A 26,433-nucleotide genomic window follows, 5' to 3' on the forward strand; every position below is an offset into this window, starting at 1 on the left:
TCTGTTTGTAAATGTTATGTTTTTCCCTGTGAAGGCAAGTACCATCTCTGACTCATCCTTTCATAGCTCCATAATTCCCACCATTATATCAGGGTCATGTCCACCTATATGAATGAATAAATGAAAAAATAAACCTTTGAACACACCACAGGAGTAATAAGCATAGATACCCTGTCGAGAATTGGTAATTTCTGTCAACAACCCAGCTACTGTCTTCCACCTACCCCAGGGATTGAGGCAGTAATTTTCTCTATTTAAAATATATATATATTGATTGATTGATTTGAGAGAAAGAGAGACTGATTTGTTGTTCTACTTATTTATGCATTTATTGGTTGATTCTTGTATCTGCCCTGACCAGGGATTAAACCCGCAATCATGGTATATGGGGACAATGTTCTAACTGAGCCAGGCAGCCAGGGCATAATTTCCTTCATTTTTTTTCTCAGATATTTTAACTGAGAATTTAATTGTCCTTGCTTTCTGGCTGCCAGCAAGATTCTTTGTACATGTATCCCAACACCACACCCTCCCTTCTCTTTTCCTCATTTGATTCAAAACCGGAAAGACATTTACAGATGCACTAAATTTTAGGAGTAATACATAATGCCCTTAGGAAATGTTAACTCCCTTCTCTTCACTAAGTCAAGAAGAGAGAGGTTCAGGGTTGTCAGCCCTATCTGGGAAGATAGTCATCAGCAAATGCCAATTTTGAAAACTAGGACCACATCTCTCTTCCACTTCCTTTTTTCAAAACTCAATTCTGCCCAAAAGAGATCAGGAAAAAATGAATTTTGATGAGGCAGAGCAGGAGGAGATAAAATTAAATGAATCCTATAAAAGCACATTTCATATATGAAAGAGAATTAAATGAATCATATATGAAAGCTTATATAAAAACTGCAATGCGCTGTAGAAATTTAAATGTACTGACTGAACTCAGAACAGCTTGAATTAATTCCATATTAAAAGTGGCAGGATTTACAAATGGCCAATTCTGCTTTTCAAATGACTTATCAAAGGCATCACAGGATGGTGATTTAGGCAAGGACTCTGGAATTACAGCATAAGTACAAATAACCTGTGCTTAGGATATCTTCAGCAAATGGTAACTGTCTTCATTCTTCTAAGATAGCTGGCCAGGAGGCAGATGTAACTTGAACTTGTATCCTTGCCCCAAGGCAGCAGTAAATTGGAGAAATCATCGTGACTCAGAATATAGTTTCATTATTGCAAACTGGGAACCTGATTGGTTTGTCAGAGAGTGGGTAAGTGACACTATTGTTCTGGGCAGACTGACATTAATCCAATTCACAAAACTTGATGCTAGAACTAGAATGCTGGCTTATTATTTTGTAGGAAAGACTATCTTCAGAAACCTGACCATTTACACCCTCTGATCAATTCATTCCCTGCCAGGACACTTACTACCTATCTGGTTGTTTAATGAGCCCAGAATCAGAAGAAGAGTTGTTGATTAACAATAAATGATTCCAGCCCTGGCTGGTGTGGCTCAGTGGACTGAGTGCTGGCCTATGAACCAAAGGGTCACCAGTTTGCAACACAGTCTAGGGCACATGCCTGTGTTGCAGGCTAGGTCCCAGGTGTGGGACACACAACAGGCAATCACACATTGATATTTTTCTCTCTCTTCCTCCCTCCCTTCCCCTCTCTAAAAGTAAATAAATAAAATATTTTTAAAACAATAAACGATTCCAGCGTGGGTAATGGCACCAGGCTAAGACAGTTACCCTAAATGTGTAAATTAATTTATAGACTCAATGCAATCCCAACCCAAATACCAGAATTGGCAAGCAGATTCTAAAGTTTAAATGGAAACGCAAAGGATCTAAAACAGCCAAAACAGTTTCTGTAGGGGGAAAAAAGGACAAATGTACCTGATTTTAACAATTATTATAACAATTTTACAATTATTACAAAGCTACAGTAATCAAGAAAGTTTCACATTGGTTCAAAGACAGACATAAAGATCCATGAAACAGAGCAGAGAACCCAGAAATAGACCCCTGCTTAAATAATCAATTTTCAGTGAAAATATCAAGGAAATTCAATGAGGGAAAGGATAGTCTTTTTAATGAATAGTGCTATAGTGATTGGATATTCACATGCAAAAGAAGAACCTTGATTATTACTTCACACTACATAGTTAACTCAAAAAGGACCATGGACCTAAAGGTAAGAACTAAAATTCTAAAACTTCTAGAGGAAAACATTGGAGAAAATGTTTCAGGGTTTGGGGGAGGCTGTTCTATGATATTTAGTTGCGTCCCATACCACAAATTATAGTGTGAAATTTGACTCCTACCTCGCACCATACACAAATCAGTTCCAGGGGGATTGTAATCCTGTGTAGGAAAAAAACAGTAAAGTTGTCCAAGAGTTAGGAGTCAAGACTCAGGTTTTCAATAGTTTAGCTGTGTAGCCTCTATGCATTTATCCAAAAAAGGAATTGGACCAGGTGATTTTTAAAATTCTTTCATATGTCTTGCCCTGGCTGGTGCGACTCAGTGGATTCGATGCTGGTCTGTGAAATGAAAGGTCACCCATTCCATTCCTGGTAAGGACACATGCCTGAGTTGTGGGCCAGTCCCCACTTAGGGTTGTGTGAGAGGCAATCAATTGTTTCTCTTGCACACCAATGTTCCTCTCCCTCTCTCCCTCCCTTCCCTTCTCTCTGAAAATAAATAAAATCTTTTTAAAAATTCCTTTATATGTCTTAAATTCACACTTCAATATTCATTCTTTTCCATACAGTCTAGAAACATATCCTAAGGAAACAGCAAAACAAGTTTGCAAAAATATGTTAATTGCAAAATTGGCTACAGCCTAAATGTACACTATCGGGGACTAAATACATAATGGTACCTTCACACAATGTAGTACTAGGGAGTCATTAAAATGGAACTAGATCTTTGTATTTAGGTACATGAAGGTGTCTGGGATAAATTGCTATATTGTTTATTTCTTTAATACAGATTACACAATAGTAAAAGGTACAAATAAGATCCTGTTTATGTAAAAAAATTAAATAAATATTTCTTGATCACCTATTACATACAAGCAGTCACTGGGCAGGACACTGGGGGAAACAACACTGAATAAAACAGACATTTTGTGGGAAACTCCAAGAATGAAACAAATACACACGTGACTGTTGGTGCCATGAAGAAAATAAAAGGGTTGGAGAGTCACAGTAGAGGTTCCTGTTTGGCGGTGGTCGAAGAAATTTCTCTGAGAAGATGACATTCAATCAGAAATCTGAATCATCTGCAAAAAATAGAGTGTTCAGGGCGTTGGAGAGGGCCATCTGACAGCGGAAACAGCAACTGCAAAGGCCTTGAGCCTGGAAAGAACAAAGATGCCTGAGGAACTACGTGAGCAGCGTCACTGTGGCTGAGGAGCTGGAAAGCTGGAGAGGACACAAGCGCAGGCCAGGGGCCCTGTTTGCGGTGCCGAGGGCTCGGCCTTATGGTGTGAAGGGGAGACCCCGGGAGTTGTTAGCAGGACAGTGACCTTAGGTAATAGCTTAGATTGCGCCGAAGCAAGAATAGAAGCCGAAGGTCTGGCATCCAGGTGAAAGGGTGAGGCCAAGGAGGAATCCCCGATGACCTCTGTCTATGCACAGATTTAGGATTGCTCGAAAACCAACTTTGGAGGAAAACGCACCAAAGTCATGTTGAAGCAGGGGACACATATTTTTGGAGTAGTGCAAGTGACTAATTTGTAGTCATCGTGCGTATCCGTCAGCCTTGAGCCTGTGTCCCAGCAAGAGACCTCTCAGCCTCGCCACACACACACACTCACTCACTCACTCACTCACTCACTCACTCTCTCACTCCAAGGCTGCCAAGGCCGGAGCAGCCCCTCGCGGGGGCGCCCGAGATGCCAGCACCCAGCGGACCTTCCCGCCACCGCACCGGAAGTGCTCTCCTAACTCGCCGCGCCGCGGGAACATGGCGCAGGAGGCAGGCGACATGGAAGATGGACAGCTTTCTGACTCGGATTCCGACATGACGGTCGCACCCAGCGACAGGCCACTGCAGGTGCCGGTGAGCGTGAAGGGCAGGCGGGTGGTTCTGGGCCCCGCGCGCGGAGATCGGGCCGCGAGCCTGCGCTTTCGGGGGGCGGGGGCCGCGGGCCCGGCGCACCGCGGCTCGGCAGCTCGTTGAGAGGAGGCACCCGCGGGCTCGCGGCCTCCTGGAGGCCGGCGTGCGGCTGTTTCTTCTCTGCCCACCATCAGCGGCTCTTCGTTTTCCAAACTCAGCGAGTTCTCCCGACTCCAGTCCAGCTAGGATGTTCCGGAGGGGGCACCGCCCAAAACAGCCTACGGCGCTCGTTTTCGCCCTGAGCAGATATGGAGATTGAGGATTGGGAATGAAGTTCATTACTTGCTCTGGGGCCTGGTCTAAAATATTCCCATCAGACCTTGCTTTGTCAGGCGATAACGGGCCACTATTTTTGTATTAGTGTCCCCATTTTCTAAGTGGGAGTTTGTCTTGGTGCCAGGCTGCCCGCTGCGAATCCTAGCGCCGCCACTGTGGTACCTGGGGCAGGTTATTTAGCCTAATGCCCCCGTCTGTGGACTAAGAAGGGGAGTGCTACGCCATTGATAGGGTGGTTGTTAGGAGTCAGTGGAGCATACAGCCTGAGAGATGTTTGCTGTCATTATTATTTGAAGAGAGGAAGACTACCTGATTGACTTCCATCAACCCCCGCCCTCATCTGCAGCACATAATAGCTCAACGGTACTTTATGGTTCAGTACCAAAAGCAGAGGTGAATCTTTTGCATATAAATGATACCAACGTATTATGTTTTACAATCTGTTTCAAGTTGTGTTACATATATTGACCCACAATTTGGTAAACTTAATGCCATGGGATTTGCTTTTTAAAAGCAGTATGTCATGAATCCCTACCCAGAGTTTACTGTCTAATTTAAGAGGAGTATAAGTCACAAAACTGAAAAGGAAGTTGATGTGTTTCAATGAATGAAAGGGCATCTTTGGAACGAAAGAAACTCTGTTTTAATTGCTAGTAACAAGTGTGTATATGTCATTTTCAAACATTCTGACAATGACTGAAAAGAATGAAAACCTCAAGGTGGGAATGCAGGGCTTTGGTAATTTTTAGAAGGAGGACTTAGAACTAGGTTCTGCATTAGTTATAGAAATAAGAGTCTGTGCCTTTAAAATTGGAAATCCCTTGTGGACCTGTAGAAAAGTAGCGGCTGAATTGAATTCAGGGATGTTTTTGAAAATCAGTTCTGCTACGAAATGGTTCCTCTGAGTCCCTAAATAATTTCTTTTTAAACAGCACATGGTGGGTAGGGTTGATGTGTTTCATGGAATTGATTTATTTCCCTTCTCTTGCAGAAAGCACTAGGTGGGGAAAGTGCAGCGAGGCCCTTCCAGGGCACTGCAGCAACCTGTGCACCAGTCTCTCATTATCGGACTGTTAAAGGTGTGGACTCAAGTGAAGAGAGTTGTTCTGATTCAGATGATGATAGCTCTCTTTGGAAACGCAAGCGACAGAAATGTTTTAACCCCCCTCCCAAACCAGAGCCTTTTCTGTTTGGCCAGAGCAGCCAGAAGCTGCCTTTTGCTGGAGGGAAGAAGGTTAACAACATATGGGGTGCTGTGCTGCAGGAGCAGAGTCAAGATGCAGTGGCCACTGAACTTGGTATCCTGGAAATGGAAGGCACCATTGACAAAAGCAGACAATGCGAGACCTACAATTATTTGCTTGCTAAGAAACTTAAGAGGGAGTCTCAACATACAACAGAATTAGACAAAGAGCTAGATGAGTATATGCAAGGTGGCAAGAAAACAGACTCAAAGGAAGAGGAAAATGGGCAAGGTCATCTCAAACGGAAACGACCTGTCAAAGACAGACTAGGGGATAGACTAGAAATGAACTACAAAGGCCGGTATGAGATCACAGAGGACGATTCTGAGGAGAAAGTGGCTGACGAAATTACTTTCAGGTGAGCATTTAAATTTTTCCTGCAAATGAGCACTTGACCAACTATCTTCCATTTATAGGAAATAAAGTAGATTTCACATACATTAATAATAATGTTACTTTTAAAGATTTTTTTTAATTTAAGGAATGAACTCTAGGCTTATTTGGTAGTATGACTATATTTGGATTTTATTAAATTTGGACAGGCTGGTAGACTAATTCTGAAAACTTTTATGAACATTTAAGCAACTCCTTCCATTTAGGACTTCAGATAAAAACATTCCTTTTTAAATTGTGTGAGGATTTTTTTTTTGGTATAATCTAGTATTCATGACTTTTTTGTTACTTGATTGAGGCATATTGTACCTGTGGTAATATTTATTCATTTCAAGTGTTGATATTTTTGTAAATTTATCAGTTGTACACCCTCACTATAAACCACTTTTAAAACATTGCCATCACCCCAATAAGATCCCTCCTACCCATATGCTCATTTAGAGTTAACCCCTGCTCCCATCCCCAGATAACTGCTAACCTACTTTCTGTAGTTACAAATTTGCATTTTCTGGACATTTCATACTAATAGAATTATACAGTGTGTGGTCTCTTGTGTCTGGCTTATTTAATGCAATGTTTTATTCATTGGGTTGACCAAAAGTTCATTTAGTTTTTTCCGTAAAATGAAAGACACATTCTTTATTTTCACCAATGACTTTATTGATGTGGATATTTTGAGCATGTCAGCTATCTCCTGCCAGTGGCTCTAGTGGGTAGAGGCCAGGGACTCTGCTAGATATCTTCCAATCCATAAGACCCTCACAGTAAAGAATTATTTGGCTGAAATGTCAATAGTACCAAGAAACTTCACAAACCACTTTTGACGCATTTGATTAGTCACACCACCTCCATACACTGCACAGATCTTTTTCTGCATTTCAGTTGTTTTTACCTTTCTTGAAATAAGCACAATACACCAAATGTTGCATATCTCCCTCCATCTTCTTTTTTTTTAATTTTTTAATTTTAATCATTGTTCAAGTACAGTTTTCTCCCTTTTACTCCATTCCAGCCCACTCACCCAACCCTCCCCATTTCCCTCCCATTACCACCCTCCCCCTAGTTTTTGTCCATGTGTCCTTTAAATTTGTTCCTGTAAACCCTTCCCATTCTCCCCTGAAATTCCCTCTTCTCTCCCCTCTGGGCCTTCCATCTTCAATATTAAAATAGCTGCACAAAAATTCACCATTTTTGATAATTTTTTTTTAAATGCACGCTGATATGACAACTGTCACAATCCAGTGTAACAAAACTGTTTTAAGCCTTGGCTTGTGTGACTCAGTGGACTGAGTGCTGGACTGTGAACCAAAGAGTCACTGGTTTAATTCCCAGTTAGGGCACATGCCTGGGTTGCAGGCCAGGTCCCCAGTAGGGGGCGCGCAAGAGGCAACCACACATTGATGTTTCTCTCCTCTTTCTCCCTTCCCCACTCTCTAAAAATAAATAAATAAAATATTGTTTTTTAAAAAGAAACAAAACTGTTTTGAATGATGTTAAAGACAACTAAGTGCTACTAGAGCCATCATATGGAAAAAAACATAACAGACTTTGGCTAACCCAATATTATACATACACATATTAATATTGAATAGCTATTGCACTTTTTGGCTACTCTGAATAATGTTATTATGAACTTTCAGATGTAGATCATTGGACATGTATTTTCTTTCTTTATTTTTTTAAAGACTTTATTTATTTATGTTTAGAGAGAGGGTAAGGAAGGGAGAAAGAGGGAGAGAAACATTGCCTTGCGAGATAAACATTTATTCAACCTCTAGCCTCTCACACGCCCCCATCTGGGGACCTGGCATGTGGCCTGACTGGGAATCAAACAGGCAGCCGTTCAGTTTGCACGCCAACGTACCACGTACTCAGCCACACCAGTCAGGGCTGGACATGTATTTCCATTTCTCAGGTAAATACCTTGGAGTAAAGTTGCCTGATGTAAATATCATTTCATGTATTTTTAACAAGTTCATTTTTTTTAACATCATTAACTCTAAATCATTAATGAGCAGTGTCACAAATTTGAAAACAACTATGGTTAAAGAATAATATAGCGAGTAGAAAAACAAGTATTTACTTTCCAGGCAGGCCTATGAGCACTAGTACTGGATGTTTTATATACTGAGGGAGTTTGGAATTTGAGTGCTGGAAAGGAACTTAAGAGATTTCCTAAACCAAAAGCCCTCACTGTGTAGATGTGGAAACTGAGGCCCAGTAGTTGTGTGGCTTGCCCAAAGTCGCAATTGAATAAGTGTCAGACCTGGAGCCAAACTTGAGTCCCTTTGTTCCTAGCCCAGTGTTCTTTGCTCCGCCCACTCTGGAGAAGAAAGGCAGGAAGCCAGCTCCAGTGAGGGCAGTGGTAGGACTTCTGCAGTGCTAATCCTCCTCCATCTCTGTGGAGTGTGGGCCCTGAGGTTACAGGAGTCATTTAGGCTCCCGGTGCTTTTACCTCTGGATGGTGAAGTGAAAGTAATAGAACCTATTTCATAAAGTCTTTGAGAGAATTAACTGAAACAATGCATGTAAAGTTCTTAGGATTGTGCTTATGCTATAATGAGCCATCAGTGAATATTAGCCTTATCCTTTGTTCTGAAGTAGGGTCCCTGTGAGGGAAAAATCCTATGTTTTAAAGCTCCCAGATATCTCTGAAGTTATGAGTACTAACTTTCTGGCTTAATAGTTTCATTCTTTTTTTTTTTTTTTATGGTGGTGGTGGGTGGCGGTAGTGGTAGAGTGGGGTTGGGGTGGGGGAGGGGCTTTGGTGGTGGTAGAGGTAATGGGTTGTGGGGGTGGGGTGGGGGTGGGGATGGTGGTGGGGGTGGTAGCAGTGTGTGTGGAATGGGGTGGGGGGGTGGTGATATGGTGTCAGGCTTAATAATGTAAAGCTAGTGTATGTTTGTCACTTGTTTTGGCTTGTATTCCCTTGGTTTACGTGCACATTTATTTTGAAATTCATTGTAATCCAATAAAGTACTGTGAAGAGGCCAGTTCTGAGACTTGAGATGGAACCTAAGGTTACTACTCCTTGGGTGATCCAAGATAGGAATGTTTCCATGTCATTGACCTCAAGGTAAAATACTGAAGATTTTGAAAAGCAGATGTTATTAGAATAGGATTTTAATTCTAGATGAGGACTAAACTGAAGACTAAGGTAGATTTATTCAACTTTATATAACAAATAAAGAAGTTAATATTACTCTATTTGTTTCTTACCAGGTTGCAGGAACCAAAGAAAGATCTGATAGCCCGAGTAGTGAGTATAATTGGGAACAAAAAGGCAATTGAACTTCTGATGGAAACTGCAGAAGTTGAACAAAATGGTGGCCTTTTTATAATGGTAAGACAGACGGCTTCGTTGTCTCTTTTTTGAATTGTGCTTCATGTGGTTTTTCACAAAATAAACTTGTCTCTGATTGTTGGATCACAGACTTACCATTAGTTACTAGTTTGAAATTTAAAAACACTTTTTTAACAATGAAGACAATAAAGTATTAAGTATGATCAGTTTTAATGCATCACTTAGAAGAAACATACCTGAATTGTAGCCTGTTGGTGTGCAGACGACACTCACCTGGAGCTCCTATTTTAAGAGTATGGGCTTTGGAGTTGGGGGTCCTTGTGTTGAGTTCTGGGTCTGCGACTTAACAAGTGTGAGAGCTGGCTAAAATAATGTGACTTCCCAGGGCCTCAGTCCCCTCAGCTGTAAATGGGGATTAATCCTGTGTGTGCGGATTAGACGAGATGATGCCAATAAAGTGGTTACCAAGTGCCCAGTACTTAGTTAGCAGTGGGGAGCAGGCGTGTTACTCTTTGGTTCATTTAATCCACACATTCTTGACAATTGGTTCCTGGGGAACAAAAGAAAAAAATCGTGTTAAATAAAAAGCACAGTAGATACATAGTATATCTGTGAGTACTAAAATTTCATGGGTGGTAGGAGTGAATAGGAAAAAAATCTCCAAAAGACTGGTACAGAGGGGAGAAGCGGTAATGGAAAAAAGGGTTGCAGACACTTGCCTGTGGCAGAACAGTGGCAGCGAGAGCACCCACCTGTGGCTGGGCGGGATCACAGGTGGCGGCAGCCTGCCCAGGACAGGGTTTCACATGTCTCACTTAGTTCTGCTTTTGCCTCCAGGCCAGGATGAGGTTGAATGGCTCCTTTCTTATTGCCCCTCAAGAACCTGAATAGTACCAGTTAGAATTGATAGCGTTGGCTGAGGAAACAGCCTGCGAACATAGATTACTGAAGTCAAAACCAAAACAAATTATAATAGTCTTGAATGTGCCAGCCCCCCTGTTGGTGTCATTGTTAAGGTACTTTGATTTTCATTTAGTTGAGCACAAAGATTTTATTTATTTGTTTTTAGAGAAAAGGGAAGGGAGGGAGAAAGAGAGAGAAACATTGACATGTGAGAGAGAAACATAGATCAGTTGCCTCTTGTACACGTCCCCATCAAGGGACAAACTCCACAACCCAGGCACGTGCCCTGACTGGAAATTGAGCTAAGCCACATGGGTCAGGGAGGTTTATCAATTTTTTTAATTTTGTAGTAATGTAATAAAATTTTATATTCCAGTGAGTTAATGCAAATCTATTGACTGTTGGGAAGATGCAAGTCCAAATTCACTTTCTTTTGACATGTGCCAGTCACTATATTAGACACAGGAAGCTTATGTTGTAGTGGGGGTGGGAGGGAGACAGTCTATAAAAAATAAATGTCATGTCTTCAAATATATTAGAAAGTGCTAAGTGCTGTGAGAAAAGAAATAGATCAAGTGTAGGTGTAGAGGAGGGGAGAGCATTGCAGTTAAGCTGAAGAGTCAGGGTGGACCTTGTCACCTTAGGCATGTCTCTGTTTAGGGAGCTTTGGCCATTCATGGGAAGAATCTACACAACAAATTTTTTCTGTTTGTTTTTGTAGAATGGTAGTCGAAGAAGAACACCAGGTGGAGTTTTCCTGAATCTCTTGAAAAACACTCCCAGTATCACTGAAGAACAGATTAAGGTAAAAATGATAATTTTCTTGACTTTTAAGATCCACAATAATCAGACTTCCACTCAGCCTGTGGCTTCATTTTCTACTAATCTTCATCAACTGCCCTGCCTTAAATTGGCCAATTATGTCACAGTCCCATTTCGAGTAAACTTGTGCCTTTTATAAGCTCTGCCTCCTCTTCTTCTCTTTCAGAGCCAAGATCAAGATTTCTTTTATGGCAGCTTTTCCTAATTTCTTAGCATGTAATTATTTTTGTATCCTCCTGCAATTTTTATTAATGAAAAATTTTAAACGTGTGGACTAAATGAAAGAATAATAGAATGAGAACTCAAATATCCTCCACCTAGATTCAGGGGGTGTTGATAGTTTGACTTTCCTACTTTACTGTACATTTTTTTTTTTTGGCTATTTGGAAATCAGTAACATGGCACTCATTGCTAGTTATTTTAATAAGCCTCACTCAATAATAATGACAATATCCTACATAGCCATACCTAAAAGAAATTAAAAAATTTTATAGTATCATTCAATTTCTGCACCTTACTCTAATATCCTAAATTGTTCCAAGAATATAATTTTAACCCTATTCTTCCCCAAAACAGGATTCTGTCCAGATTTTCACATTCCATTTGTTATATCTCTTCATCTTTCTAGTCCCACATTTTCCTCTATGATATAGACCTTTTGAAGAGTCCAAGATGATTATCTTAAAGAAGATACTACAGCCCCAGCCAGTGTGGCTAAGTTAATTGGAATGTCATCCTGTAACTGAAAGGTTGATTCCCAGTCAGAACCCATAGCTAGGTTGTGGGTTTGACCCCCAGTCCCAGAGCATATGGGAGGCAACCAATTAGTGCTTCCATCTTGCAACAATGGTTCTTTCTCCCTTTCTCTCTCTGCAAAAGTAATGAAAAAATGTCTGCGGGTGAGGATTAAAAAAAAATGTATTATATTGTCATGGACACTGGCCCGCAGTGTCTGCAGCATTATGGATAAGACATGAGATACATTCCTACGGACTACTGAGTCCTGTGGAGGAAAAGGGACAGCACGGCCACTCTCTCAAGAGGAGAGCACCCCGATCCTTGCCTTGACAAGATTTTATTGGGTTCAGTTTGCACAGGAATACAGGTAAAACTCATTAATCATTGTCAGGCAGTAAGGATCAAAGAATAGATAGTATACAAAGAACTACGAGGAACTATTCTGAGTCAGGGTCTGTTAGCTAAAGGGCTATAAAACTTTGGGAAACAAACTCATTTCCTGCTTAGACCCTTATCGCTTAATTGAGAGCATTCTAAACAAAGCAGGTTTCACAGGATTTTATGTATTCTTTCTTAGGCCTGATCACCCAGGGGACCCACCCTTTCCAGCACAGGGCTGTACTGCCCTCTGTCATTGTTTCAGGCTTAAGTCAGGCAGGGGAAGTAAGGCAGACAAGAGATTAGGAGATTTCTTGCAGACAGAATGAGGACTCAGGCTATGTCAAAGCCAAGGGGCGAGGGTCCATCACCCCCTTTGGCTACAGCCCCACAAGTCCTTCCCTGGGGCCTCTCCATGATCATGCCTCTCTTAGGTTGTTCCCCCCTTAGGGAATCTTACCCATCATTGGCTAACCGATCAAGCATTGGGGGCCAGGCAGGGTGAAGTGAAAGGAACAGAAGTGGCGCTCCTGCCAGAGAGATAAGCTTTGTCTTCGACCATAAGCTTTATGGTCCAAAGGTCGCTCACTCAGCCTTAGCCATGGGCGGGGGGCGGGGGGGAGGGGCTACAGCTTCTGAAGCCAGGCAGGGCAATGCCCAACACTGTATTCTAGTGATTGTTTCCTCATAAATTTTTGTTCATTTCTCTATCTCCAATATTTCTTATAAACTAGAAGCTAGGTGCTTCAGTATCCTTAATCAGTTTTGTGTTAATAGAATGTCTTGTATGGGAATTTTACAATGAGGATGTTTTACAGCTCAAAATTTGTTATATTTTAATTTGTTAATCAAGGAACATGATTTTCATGTAGTAGAAATGATCAAGGTTCTAACTTATATTGGAAAAATGTGTACACATGCAAGACAACTGCTATGTTTGAGGATTGTTGTATTCTCTTTATTATTAGAGTGGGTGATAATAGGAATGTATTTTAGCCATACTGATTATGCTAATGATGACAAATAAAAGCCATTTTTCTTGAGTTGATGTGAGAATATTTTGCATCTGCTCAATGTTGGGTTTTATCCTTAAGGTTTCTGGCTGTTCACTTCTGAGTCACTTTTTAAAGATCTGTTAATGAAATTGCTACAGGAAATGTTACTGTTGTTGCACATTTGAAATCTATAGTCAATAACTTTTTTCTTATTGGAACAATTTTTTATTTTTTTAAAGATTCTATTTATTTTTAGCGAGGAAGGGAGGGAGAAAGAGAGGGATAGAAACATCACTGAGTTGTTGCCCCTCAGACACTCCCCACTGGGGACCTGGCCTGCAGTCCAGGCATGTGCCCTGACTGGGAATTGAACCAGTGACCCTTTGGTTTGCAGGCTAGTGGTCAAGCCACTGAGCCACACCAGCCAGGGCGGAGCAATTATTTTAATAACATAAACTTGTAACAATGTAAATTTCCTTAGGAGCACAGCCATTGAGTGGCAGAATAGTTTATGCCTTCATTTTCTCCTTCCTCCCCCAATATAATCCCTGATAAATAGTGTGTACTTGGAAGGAACATTTTTCTTGGGTTTTCATTTAATAGCAGAATGTCAGTGTTTTCAGAGAAATAGAATGATGTGATGAATACAGTTCTCTAAGATTAAAAATCTGGGTTTTAATCTTAAATTTGCAGTGACTTACAGATCACTTATTCTCCCTTGGCCTCCATTTTCTCATCTATAAAGTGGGGACTTGAATATGTGCCCTGCCTATTTAACGGTGCTATAAAAGGATTAAATAAAATATCTATAAAAGCTTTTGGTAAGTAACTGAACAACAGAGAAGAAAATAGCATTTATTCACCATTAGCCTGGCATTGGCCAAATATTTATATGGCTTAATCTATACCACAGGCTATCAAAGTGGGTGTTGCCCTTTTATGCAAATAAAGTAATAAAAATGATATGCCTAGGATCGCACAGAACACTGACTTCAAAAGTACCCATGCTGTTTTCACTGAATCCACCTGCGTTTGAAATTCAGGTTTTCTAACTCATTGTAAAGAAGGGGATTTTAATGTTAGGTTTTTATATTACACTACCAGAAACATTGCATTGTAATAACAAAAAATAAAAATATTTAGAATGTCTAATAATAGAGGAATATTGAATTATGGGAACATTCTTTTTTTCAAGGAAGGGGGAGAAACATTGATTTGCTGTTCCACTTATGCATGCATTGTTTGTTTCTTTATGTCCCCTGACTGGGGAATTGAACCTGCAACTTTGTTGTTATCAGGACGATGCTCTAACTGAGCTACCCAGCCATGGCCTGTTGAGGCATTCTTAAAAGGACCCCCCACAGGGGTGTGCTATACCCTGTATTTCTGTGAAGCAACTTTAAAGAAATGAAAAAATGCAATAGTACTGAATTTTTTAGGAGGTAAAATAAAAATGTATAAAGAAAAAGAGGTATGGGACAATAGATTGGTATGTAAAATACAAAACTGTTAACCAATGATTTGGTCATGAGGGATTATAAATGTTTTGGCTTTTAAGATTGTTTTCTGTGTTTTTCCAAATTTTCTATGTGTACATGGGTTGAGTACCTTTGTTATTAGAGGAAAAGACCTGAATGCAAAAAGAATTTTATTGTAGGTAATTTCATATGCCACACAAATGATTATGTTATTTTCTTTCATTGCTATATTGCTAAAAATTGCATTCTGCAAAACTTGGAAGCCAGAACTAAACCGAGTGGATTTGCTTTCTTTTTTCCCATTTGGTTTTATTTTGTATGTAACCTTGTACTTTTAATTTTTGTTTTAAAAACTGCAAAGTTTGTGGAGAAAAAAAGAGTAAGAATAGTTAAAAGCCAATTAAAAAAAAAGCTCAGCTATAATGGTCTCCCTCTGCAAATAGTATCTACTTCAGGTTCTTACCTCAGAGTTAAGTACTTAGAGACATGAAGGGGAGGGGAGAACAGTGCTCACAGATTATCTGCTGTCTGCATTTGCTGTAACAACTTAAACAACATGTTCTTTGGGCCAGCCCCCAATTCTGTTTCAATTCATAACCCATGGGAGTGGCGTTTCTTTTTCATAAGGCTTGCCGTATTTGGAGGGAAAGGGAACCTCATAATTTTACTTTGTGTTGCCAAGCTCTTGACTCCTTGAAATTATTTTTAATAAGATACTTGGATGTGCTCCCACATAAATGAAAATACTTGTAGCTTCTGTCTGTCCACCTGAAGGTAAGTAGACACTTGAAAAAATTGTGAATTATCACATTTTTGTGAAGGTGACAAAATAGGTTTAAGTATATGGATTTGGAGAAACTGTATATGGGTTAAAAGTTTATACCTTCATATGTTAGCTCTGTGATCTTGTGCCTCACTTTCCTCATCTGAAAAGAAAGATAATATCCACCTCTTAAGGTTCCCGTGAGAATGCGAAACGTGTGAATGTGTAATCCTGGTACGTAAGAATGCTCATTCAGTAAATGGTAGCTAGCCTGATTTTCCTCTTAATTAACCTTTTTGTAGTTCCAGAACTTTTTCATCACACAAGTAATTATCCTCTTCCTTCAGCCTTAGTCCCTCCTCATTTCTCCAGCAAATACTTGTATTCCTCCTTTTCATTAAAACCCTCATATTCCGAAGCTTTCCCTTACCCCCTTAACATTAGGCTTCCTTACTTCTTCCTCTGCTAATTGTGTGCTGCTTATAACTATTTAGTATAAGTTTTAGGGGATGGCCCCTTTTATGTCACCTTCATGGTGTTTTTTAAAAATGACAAGGGACATGCACCTTGTGTACATTAAAAATATAATAGGGACTGGATCGGTGACAGCCTTTAGGAGCCCCTTTCCAGAAAGTAATAGGGTGGCAGTGTGTCTGGCCTATACTAGCCTCTGTTTTAAACCTTTGACCTTTCGCTGTCTTAGCTGAGTCACTTTGGCCTTCTCTTTAGCTCCCGACCTACCCTCTGAAACCACACTTACCTAGCCGTATCAAGGTTCCCGGATGTTATTTTATGTTCTACATGTGCTATTTTAACGGTAATGTATTTTCTGCCTGAAGAATTCTTATCCACTGGTAATTTTTGCCTTTCAGAAGACATTTGGCAATGCCTAGAGATATTTTTGCCTATCACAATTTGGGGGTGAAATGGGTAAGTGGTAGTGGGTAGAGGTCAGGTGTGTTGCTAAACATTCTACAGTACATTCAGGCTGCCACACAGAGACTTAGCTGACTCGAAATTTCAGTATCACCAGGGTTGAGAAACTGTACTAAAAGAATCTCATATATTCTACAAGATTTTATTTATTTATTTTTAGAAAGAGGGGAAGAGAGGGAGAAAGAAAGGGAGAGAAAAATCAATGTATGGTTGCCTCTCACATGCCCCCAACTGGGGACCTGGCCTGTAACCCAGGCATGTGCCTTGACTGAGAATCGAACTGTCGACCCTTTGCTTCACAGACCTGCACTTAATATATTGAGCCATGCCAGCCAGGGTAGAATCTCATATTTTCATACTGCAAAATCCTTTCTCTGCATTCTGGAATGTATTCCAGTGCTGACTGTTATTTCTGTGCCTTGTGATAAAAGATTTACATTGTCACACATGAATTACAGTAATGGTTTTGAAGGCATAGAATTGTTCCTTCATTGTGTAGGTTACATTATTATACTTAGTCACACAATTCAGGAATGACTCAGTTTCTTAGCATGTTCAGTCACATGTGGTGATGGTATTTCAAAGGAAATCTATATTCCAAAGACTTCTGTTATGATGAATTCTATTTCATTTAAATCCTAAACAACGTGATTTTTCTACTGTGTCTTTGCATTTAGAAATCCTTGAGAGGTGATGTGTTATGATATGCGTGGGCCCTCGACTTAACACTAAGTTGAGTTTGAAACTTAGCTCTATCCTCTTCTTGCAGTGGGGACTTATTTAATATTTGGACTCTGTGTCTAATTATGAGTCTAAAAATAATAGCTTGTTTTTTGTGAGAAATAGAGATAATGTAAAGAGTCTGCCTAGTAACAAACCTTTAATAAATAGTAGTTCTTACTTACTAAAGTTGTTCCTTTATTGTAGGACATTTTCTACATTGAAAATCAAAAGGAATATGAAAATAAAAAAGCTGCTAGAAAGAGGAGAACACAGCTGTTGGGGAAAAAGATGAAACAAGCTATTAAAAGTCTAAATTTTCAAGAAGATGACGATACATCACGAGAAACTTTTGCGAGTGACACAAACGAGGCCCTGGCCTCTCTCGATGAGCCGCAGGAAGGACATGGAGAAACAAAGCTGGATGCAGAGGAAGCCATTGAGGTTGACCATTCTCACGACTTGGACATTTTCTAGTACATTTTAAGGAATAAACCTTTCTTAATAATATTGTAATAAACCATTTCTACTGAATTGCTTTGTTTAACTTTGCACTGATAAACATAAAAATCTGGAGAGAAAGACCTGTATTCTTGTTTTAAATAAAATTGAATATGGGGTGAGATGAATGTGATTGATAGAAACATCTAGAATTTTCTCACATCTGACAACATCACAGGAGCAGAGCATTTAATTTCACAACCTGTTGCATGTGCTAATTATAACTAGTTGATAATCAGTTGTCTAGGTCATTATAACATGCCATTCAAAAGTTTGTTTTCTCTTTCTGATTTTGCCATGAATTATGACTGGTTTCAAAACATCCCATTAAAAAATCCTAATGAGATACATAAATTGTTAAACTATTTATTACATATGCATCCAAATTTAGTTTGTGTTCTAAGAACTCTTAGGCTTTTTTAAGGATAAGAGATTAAACTTCAAATAGGTTTATACTGATGGCTTTTTCTGTCCAGAAATAAACAGCAGAAGTTCTTCCAAGATATATTGATTCAAACTTCAACTTTGTTTTGTCTTTTTTTGTTGTTTCTAATTTAACTTTGTTTTTGACTTATCAACTTGGTCATACACTCAATACTGAATGTGAACCATACCTGTGTAATTACCATGTATATTTAATTTTTTTAATGGTGGCTTGCCTAAGACTGTTTTACCTTATGTTAAGGAAGTATTAAAAATGTCACATCTGCATGAATTTTCAAATTATTCATTTTTATTAAAAAGGAGGAATAAACCTTCTAAAGATAGGTTACTTAAGATGTTCCAAGAGTTGACTATAGTTTACAAAATAAATTAAGCAAAACTATGTAGGATGTGATTACAAACTATACAGACATTGTACTTGAACTCAGTCATTCCTGAACTACATGGTCATTGAAGTTGGATTTAAGAATTTAAGTGGGAAAAGAGAAAAATGGTTATTGGTTCCTTTGTGTTCATAAAGAATGCAAAAATAAAATTAATTTTAGAAGTCCTTATTCAAACTCAAATGACTGTTTTTTCATCTCAAATATGCTTTCAGGATGTTGTTATAACCAAGGAAAAAAATAGGTAACTGGATATTGGTGCTGAGATTATTTATGAGATGATTTTAAAAGGTTTAGTACATTAGGAAAGATAATCACTCAAATCTAAATGCCACATATTCACGTAAACAATGCTTATTTTTTCTAGTGAAAGTTACGGCTTTTGAAGAGCATTAATGCCCTAGAGGCTGCATCATTAAACAAGATTGTTCAGATCCCTTCCCCCGGCTCCCACCACCTTCTTGGTTGCTTTTGTGCTATAGTTGTTTCCTTAATATGGGAAGCCACACGGATTTCTGGCTTCTATTGCATCCCAATATATATATAGAAACCAACAATTCAATATTTAAGGTTCCTAAAGCTTTGTCTATGAAAATTACTTTTCTCTAAACCTCTCTCTGCATCCAGTTCTAAGGGTAGGTGTCTAAACTTCCCAGGTATGTATTCAGTTAACACCCAGTGAACCACTCAGTAAATTTTGCAGTGATTCTTTGTGCTCAGTGTAACATTTTTCATACTTGCTACCTACTAGGATTGGCAATAATAACCCTCCACCTCCCTTTTAGTCGTTTAGGTGCTCATCCTTACCTGTAATTTTTGAAAGTGAGTTTTTGGCCCTGGCCAGGTAACTTTGTTAGAGCATCTTCCTGACACACCAAGGTTGCGGGTTTGATTCCCTGGTCAGGGCACAGACAAGAATCAACCAATGAGTTCATAAGTGGAACATCAAAATCGATGTCTCTTCCTTTCTCTCAAATCAATAAATTTTTAAAATGAGTTTTTGTAATCTAAAATACAATATAACATATATTGGGGGTAAAATGGATTGGTTTAGGTTTAAACAAATTTGATTCACATTTTTAAAGTACGCTTCTAATTAATAGTTTGCTTAATGTAAATGGAACACATCAACCATGTCCAATATATAAAGAGGAAAATTAGGGGCCAGTTATTGGAAGTCATCAGGGAAGGGCATGGTGCTACCTGGGCCTTCAGGTAAGGCTCTTGTAACAGCACTCGGGATGCTGATTGTCTTGATTGCTCACAGAACTCCTCAGAGCTGGATGTATCCTAGTTACTAATGCCACACAGCAGAAATTTTATGAGTAAACCACATCTTAAGCCGAAGGTTAGGTTGTTTTCAGAAAGTATTAGTATTTTATGTCTTAAAGCTTAGTATTTGGTTCAGAAACAAAATGCATCCACCTCACCACCCCCCACCAAAAAAAAAAAAAAAAAGATCAAATAAAAGCAGAAACAAGACCAGGGCTTAGCCCTTTTAGAAAGCCACTGGACAGCCTGTATTTTTACTAATAACTTCATTTGAGCTTGCAATGGTAGTTGATATAATTATCTTTTTTTTCCTTCTGTGTAATATCAGCAAATTGCAGTGTTTAACAGATTAATGTTTCAAAGACGTGGCTGTTAGTATTACCTAAGAAGTTAGACTTGCGACTGTGAGACTATCATCACCACTGGAAATTGCTTTACTTCATGTTCAGCTATTAATTACATATTCAGTGAATTTTAAAGAGATGTAGAGCTGCTTTCAATAGCTAGCAATATTTATTGTTGTGTGAGCACAACTAACTTTTAAAAAGCCCCATATATGATTTCTAAAACAACATTTAGAGCTCTATTAGTCAGAAATACAGACTAATGCTCTGTTTATCAAGCAAAAAGATTGTGGAGCTCCCCTCAAGGTACTAACCCTTTTACAGGATAAAAATGTTGCATTTTCCTGCACTGTAGATTTTACTGAAAGATTTCACAAAATTGTGTATTCTAGAACAGCAATGTATTTTGGTATAAATTCTTACGACGTTTCACATGGGAATTTTTAAGACAGGAAACGTCCTGCTTCCTTATTTGCATATTCTTCTGACCCCTCCCCTTCCTCCCTCGCAGAAGAAAAGGAAGTTTCATGCACATCGTGTTAATGGAGAGAAAAGGCACAGTTATAGGGGGACCCCTGGACACCAATATTAACGAACATATTTTGGAGTGTTTTCAGTTCTACAGTTTACATTCTAGCACTCAAAACGCAGGGTCAAGTTTTAACAAAAGTGGCATTTAATCACACTAAATACTGATAGTATTTTTATCTTAGATTAGTCAAAGTAAACCACAGGCATTTTGGGTTATGTGCAAAAATTGAGGAAAACAGTGATTCAATTTTGCTAAGCATAAATTTGTCTCCCTAATTATATTTAATTAAGCAAGTGTTAAATTTTGTTTGCATTCCTCGAGAATGTATATACTTAGAGGTAAAAGCAATCCAGATGGATGTATATATATATATATATATATATATATATATAGATGTTAGGCAGAATCCAATCGATGATTTTAAAATTTCTTTGGATAGTTCATAAAATGAGTAATTCAAATATAGATAAATGACAGTCGGCAGTGTATTACAGTGATGATCTTGTATTTTTCAGAAAAAAAATTTAAAGCAAATTCCTCTTACTTTTTTTCCTTTTTATTGTAATGACCAGCTTGTGTCATTTCATTGTTACTGAGATCTATTTTTAGAATATTGCCATTTCATTGTTACTGTGATCTATTTTTAGAATAAAATGTTGTTCTCCAAGAAAAAAACAAAAGAAGGGGTATAAAAAAAAAACACTGAAAATAGCTCTCAGGCCTACACTTTTAATCAACTGCTTACGAGTACTGTGAAGTTAGCAGGACATTGTTACCTCTGAAGCAGCAATGTCATCACAATTAGGCTAAAGGATTAGTGAAGTTCCAAGTGAGAATTTCCATCACTCCTGGCAGCAATGGCTTCAGGAAAAGACACTTGTCCTATCTTACCTAAACTGGCCAACAACTGCTCAGATGATAAGTCAAATAAGCCTGATAATAAGTGAGTACTGAAGGGTTTGTGGGCTTGGGGTTCATTTTGTCTGTTTTTTTGAGGATAATAATGTTGTGCTTCCCCCTGGAATCTATATAGGAAGCTTTGTGTTCCAGAGGGGAAAAAATGTGTGTGCAGGGTAAGTCTGACTTGAGTGTAGAGCATGTACTAAATTCAGAAGCTAAATTAGTTACCTTTTTTTTAATTTATTTTTTTGTAACTGGCCAGAGATTCCCTTAGGCAATGGGTAGGACTGAGGCAAATCATGGTGCTCTGTCTTCTCCCTGAAAATCAGGTTAGATTGAAGATGGTAAGCAAATTATAAAGGACAGCAAGCAATTGGAGGTACAGACACCCAGGTCTGACTCCTGATCTTGGTGATACTTAGGGATTTAATGGGTTGGTTATCTACCAGGTGACCTTCAAACAATGGCACCTCTGTCCTGCAGATGACAGGGTCCCAACATCATGGACAGGACTCAACTGCCTCCATTCCAAGCGCACAGGTGGAAAATACAAGGCCCATGGGCCAAATCCAGCTCTCCCCTTTGTTTTATCTGGCCCAGCACCTTATTTCTAACCAGCAGCAGTGCCAAGCTCCTTGCCCCTAGTTAAGGAGTAGTTACATTTATACAGTCCTAAAATTACATTCGGCCCTTTGAAGGCAACCTTGAGACTGATGTGGCCCCTGGTGAAAATGAATTTGACACCCCTGCCCTAGAGTGATGCTAAAATGATTGTAACTCACAAAATATTTTTCTCCTTGCCTTCCTAATCTTCAGGAGTAGTGAGATTCATTTGCCACGATTTTCGTTAAAGCAAGGGATGATCCCAAGACGTTACACTATGCCTTGGAAAGAAAGTATGGAATTCAGGAGTGTGAATCTGAAGGTATTTTCCTATAAATATTTATAATAAAAAATACTGTGCTATTTAATATAATAAATAGACATAATAATTATACAAAATCTATTTTAAAATTCATGTTGCATTTTTCCAGCTTTACTGAGGGATAATGGGCAAATATTAGTGTACACATTTAAAGTGTACAATGGGGGGACTTGATGCACATTGTGGAATGACTGCCAGGACCGTGTAATGAATATATCCATCACCTCGCACAGTCAGCTTTTCTTTTCTTTTGTGAGGATGCTTAGGATCTACTCTTAGCAACTTTTAAGTACACGATATCATATTATTCATTGTAGTCACCATGCTGAATATTAGATCCTCAGAACTTACTCTTCTTATAACTGAACATTTGTACTCTTTTACCTACATCTCCTCATTTCTAAGCTCCTCCTGGGTTCTGGCAAACACTGTTGCATTCTCTGACAAAAATATTTGATGCACTTACACATGAACTTGCAAACAAAAGTTAAATATCAATATCTAGCCAAGTAACCCAATCACAATCCTAAAATTAGAGACACTGAAAGATTTCAGAACTCTACGTCTACCTTTTGCTCCACACAATTAAGAAGCTCATCAGAAGTAGGGCCCATTAATATTAATGTTACAGTACAGAGCATGTATTTTTAAAGTTGTGCTGCATATTTAGGTTGAGAGCTGTGGGAACAGTCGGGCTAGATTTACAGATAAAACTTGTTGCCCATTCCATGCTCCTGTTCAGTCAGTAGTTTCAAAACATTTTCCAAACTCAAACTGACCATTCACTTGTTAAAAGGTAAATGGTTTCTTTAAAGGAGAAAAGTATAATCAGACTACAAGAGGAGATTCAAAGTAATGATTCCTAGAAAGAAATGTGTATCACTAATTTGCAAATTTTAATAGGTAAACCATTAATGTTGAATAAGAATAACTTCACTGAGACAAAGATGACATTACAAAATATGACTCTTACATGATGTAAAAATACATGTCCTAAAAATAGGGCTCATTATTTTCTTATAAAATGCACACATACAATGTAATAAAGCTGTCATTTACCCTGAGATGATTATTTTATATGTATTTTATGTTATGTTTTGATAACAAAGATAAAACTAAGGAAATCAAGACTGAAATGACAGACTTACACATCAAATTTATATGATTATTAAGACTTTCTACAGTCTTAACATAGGACTGTATTTCATGTGACTTAGTGGCTTATTGAGTCATTTTCAATGTCCTAACTCACTTTAGCATTTGACAATATCAGTACTGATTTTATCTTTTCCATTTACTAGAGCTACAGGGTGTGAACTTCGAGTTGGAGTCAATAATGAAGAACTGTTTTGAATGCATCAAACCATTTTTTATTCTTGAACTCTTTAGAATTCAGCACAATTTTTCATAGCTACTTCACATTTACAGTTTAGTTGACAATTTTCCTAACAATTTTTAAAATATAGTAACTGACATATAGAACGTTCTACAGAGTAAACGTGAAAATAAGAATTAAATGAAGTGAATGTACACTGAGTAAATGCTGGCTGTGCTTTCCTTCTTCTATTCACTTTCGCCACTTTTCCTGTGGAAGATGATATAACTGTCTAACAGCACAGAAAGGAAAGCACAGCGCAGCAGAGACGGGGCTGCGGCCCGCGACTGGGCCAGAGTGCTGTTCAGCGGTACTGAAGAGTCAGAAAGAGAAGTGTACTCAAGACAACCACCTCGAGCGGCTGTTATTTATCCAGCTGTAGGGACAGTCACAGCAACATGCTTTATATCTATTTAATATACTTAGTGGTTGGCAAAACTTTTTCACTCACATGTAATATTTTATTCAGAACTCAGAGAATCCTTTAATAATTTTTATTTTATTTTTGAGGAAACTTGAGTGTCATGGGGTGACTTATGCAAGATCACATAGTAGTGAAGTTAAAGTTCAACAATCTGACTCCAGGTTTATCTCTTTTTTTTTGAGTTCATAATATGCATTTATTCTTTAACTTATAAACATTTAATATGTCCTTCAAAACAATTATAATTGGTGACAGCTTTTCTCAGACACTTCTCTCATGTCCAAGAGAGGGGAAGACCTTAGCCCCATACACAGAAAGGAGGAGGGGATGGTTTTGGTTTTTGAAATTTTATTTTATTTTACTATTTTATTTTATTTTAGAGAGAGGGGAAGAGAGGGAGAAAGAGAGGGAGAGAAACATGGATATGAGAAACACCAACTGGCCACCTTCCATGAGGCCCCAACCTTGGAACCCAACTGGAAACCCAGACCTGGGCCCTACTGGTGACCTTTTGCTTTGCTGAGGACGCCCAACCAACTGGGCCACCCCGGCCAGGGCAGGAGCAGATGATTTTAACTGCTAACATCCTTCTGCAGTTCCATTATTACATAAAGCTTCCTAGTTGGCCATTCTTCCAGATGCTCTCTTCTGATGGATATAATAGCTGGCAGCTTGATATTTACACGTTGCAAACAATGCCTCTACTTCGTCCATAAATTCTCAGAGGCTCCTGTAGCACCGCCCACCTTCTGTCACAGCACGCTGTGGTCGAGTCATCTTTTAAATGAGCACGGGGAAGCAAAAGTGCTGAGTCTGAGGCTGCCTCCCTCAGAGTTGGTTGGTAGACTATGAAGCTGATCACTGCCTCGAAGCATCGTTCTACCGGCACCTGGCTCTACTCTCACAAGCCACCACATTTGTGGCACTCGCTTCAAAGGTGCTTTTTAATAGCCCAGACACGTGTGGATGCAGAAGCCACCACCCGGCCATTGCGATGCTTGACAAATGCTTCTCCATGGCACTGAGTCCCTACACCCCGCCACCTGGGCCCGAGCTCCAGGGAGGGCCATTCTGCCCCCTGCTCTGCCCTTTTCTGGCTACAGCGAGGCGCTCCCGATCCCAGGGTCCGGGTTGGTGACTTCTGGGGCAACAGCTTCGTTTCCCAGAGGGTCCGCTTCAGGCGCCACCTTTGGCTTGGAACTGGTTGAGAGCACGGCGGCCCCACGCCGGGGGTTCCCACACACCGACGGCAACTCCCAGAACCGAGGCCAAAGTTCCCGGGCCCAGGGGATCGTGAGCAACGCCCAGAGGAAGCGTTGCGTCCTGTGCTCACCCGCGACCCCGGGCTTGCCGGCCAAGGTCAGGTTACCTCCTGCTGCAGGTTTGTCTTTAGAGTCTGCAGTGCACGCCGCTCTTCCTGGTGGTCGGGAGACACCAGTGAGGGAGCCTTGACTTTGAAGAAGGGATGTTCCTCTGTCCACTAGACTTTCCTTCTCGACAGGGACACCTAGAAAAACTGTCCGGCAAACTAACATGTTAATCTAATAAAGGGTATGTTCAGGGTCATGCACAGCAGTGTTTTGTTTGTGTTTTCTCTTAGCATGCCGAAGCGTGTGGGATCCATGCTGGCCCTTTGGAAGACTCTCTGTTTTTGAATCACAGTGAAAGGCTTTGCCATGGAGAAGACCGTAAAGTGGTCCTAAAGAAAAGCCCATCGAAAATAAAAGTCGCAGATATGCCTATGCATTCGCCTCTCTCCAGATACCAAAGCACCATGATTTCCCATGGCTTCAGGAGACGGCTGGTTTGATGGAAGAAGAATAAAGTGATGAAGCATTGCACTCATTCTGGAGCTCGCTCTCTTTCTCACGAATGTTAAGTCCGTTGAACATTTACATTTCACATACAGTCTCAGTTTAAAGGCTATAAGTCGACTGCATACTGTTTACATTATTAAAGCTTTAGAAAGGAAATAGGCTCAGAGCATCTGAGATGAAGTGGGGGAGCAAGAAAAACTATCTCACTGAAATTCATTTCATAGCAAATAGCAAAGGAAGAGCAGATCGATCCAGTCCTCCAGTCTGACCTCATCTCACTCTGTCTTTCTCCCCTCACTCCAGCGTTATTACTCACACCCTCCAACACTCAATGTCAAGTGAGCCAGGCTGATACAGAGCTGCAGGATGCAGAATTATTTTAGCCACTTTTCTGACTGTTCCCAAAAGCTTCTAACAGCCCCTGCCCTGCCTCCCCCCC

The 26,433-nt window shown here is 39.6% G+C and overlaps 2 protein-coding genes across 3 annotated transcripts; both read left to right on the forward strand.

The window, feature by feature from the left end:
• Positions 1-3,924: 3,924 nt before the first annotated feature.
• PHAX (phosphorylated adaptor for RNA export) lies at positions 3,925-18,576 on the forward strand. 2 transcript variants are annotated; one of them, XM_045838129.1, is made up of 5 exons: positions 3,925-4,070; positions 5,395-6,005; positions 9,263-9,383; positions 10,969-11,052; positions 17,285-18,576. In XM_045838129.1, exons 1-5 carry the CDS (start codon positions 3,975-3,977, stop codon positions 17,552-17,554), a joined length of 1,182 nt encoding a protein of 393 aa, XP_045694085.1. In that variant the 5' UTR covers positions 3,925-3,974; the 3' UTR covers positions 17,555-18,576. The 2 variants fall into 2 exon arrangements, with proteins under 2 accessions (XP_045694085.1, XP_045694086.1); XM_045838130.1 differs by having other exon boundaries at positions 3,941-4,064.
• A 2,834-nt stretch (positions 18,577-21,410) lies between these two features.
• Positions 21,411-25,987, forward strand: TEX43 (testis expressed 43). Its single transcript, XM_045837869.1, has 3 exons — positions 21,411-21,496; positions 22,270-22,378; positions 25,778-25,987. Exons 1-3 carry the CDS (start codon positions 21,411-21,413, stop codon positions 25,985-25,987), a joined length of 405 nt encoding a protein of 134 aa, XP_045693825.1.
• Positions 25,988-26,433: the final 446 nt, after the last annotated feature.

The sequence above is a fragment of the Phyllostomus hastatus genome, unplaced genomic scaffold (genome assembly GCF_019186645.2).
Source record: "Phyllostomus hastatus isolate PE091 unplaced genomic scaffold, TTU_PhHast_1.1 phas_contig_254, whole genome shotgun sequence".
In the NCBI taxonomy this organism is placed as follows: domain Eukaryota; kingdom Metazoa; phylum Chordata; class Mammalia; order Chiroptera; family Phyllostomidae; genus Phyllostomus; species Phyllostomus hastatus.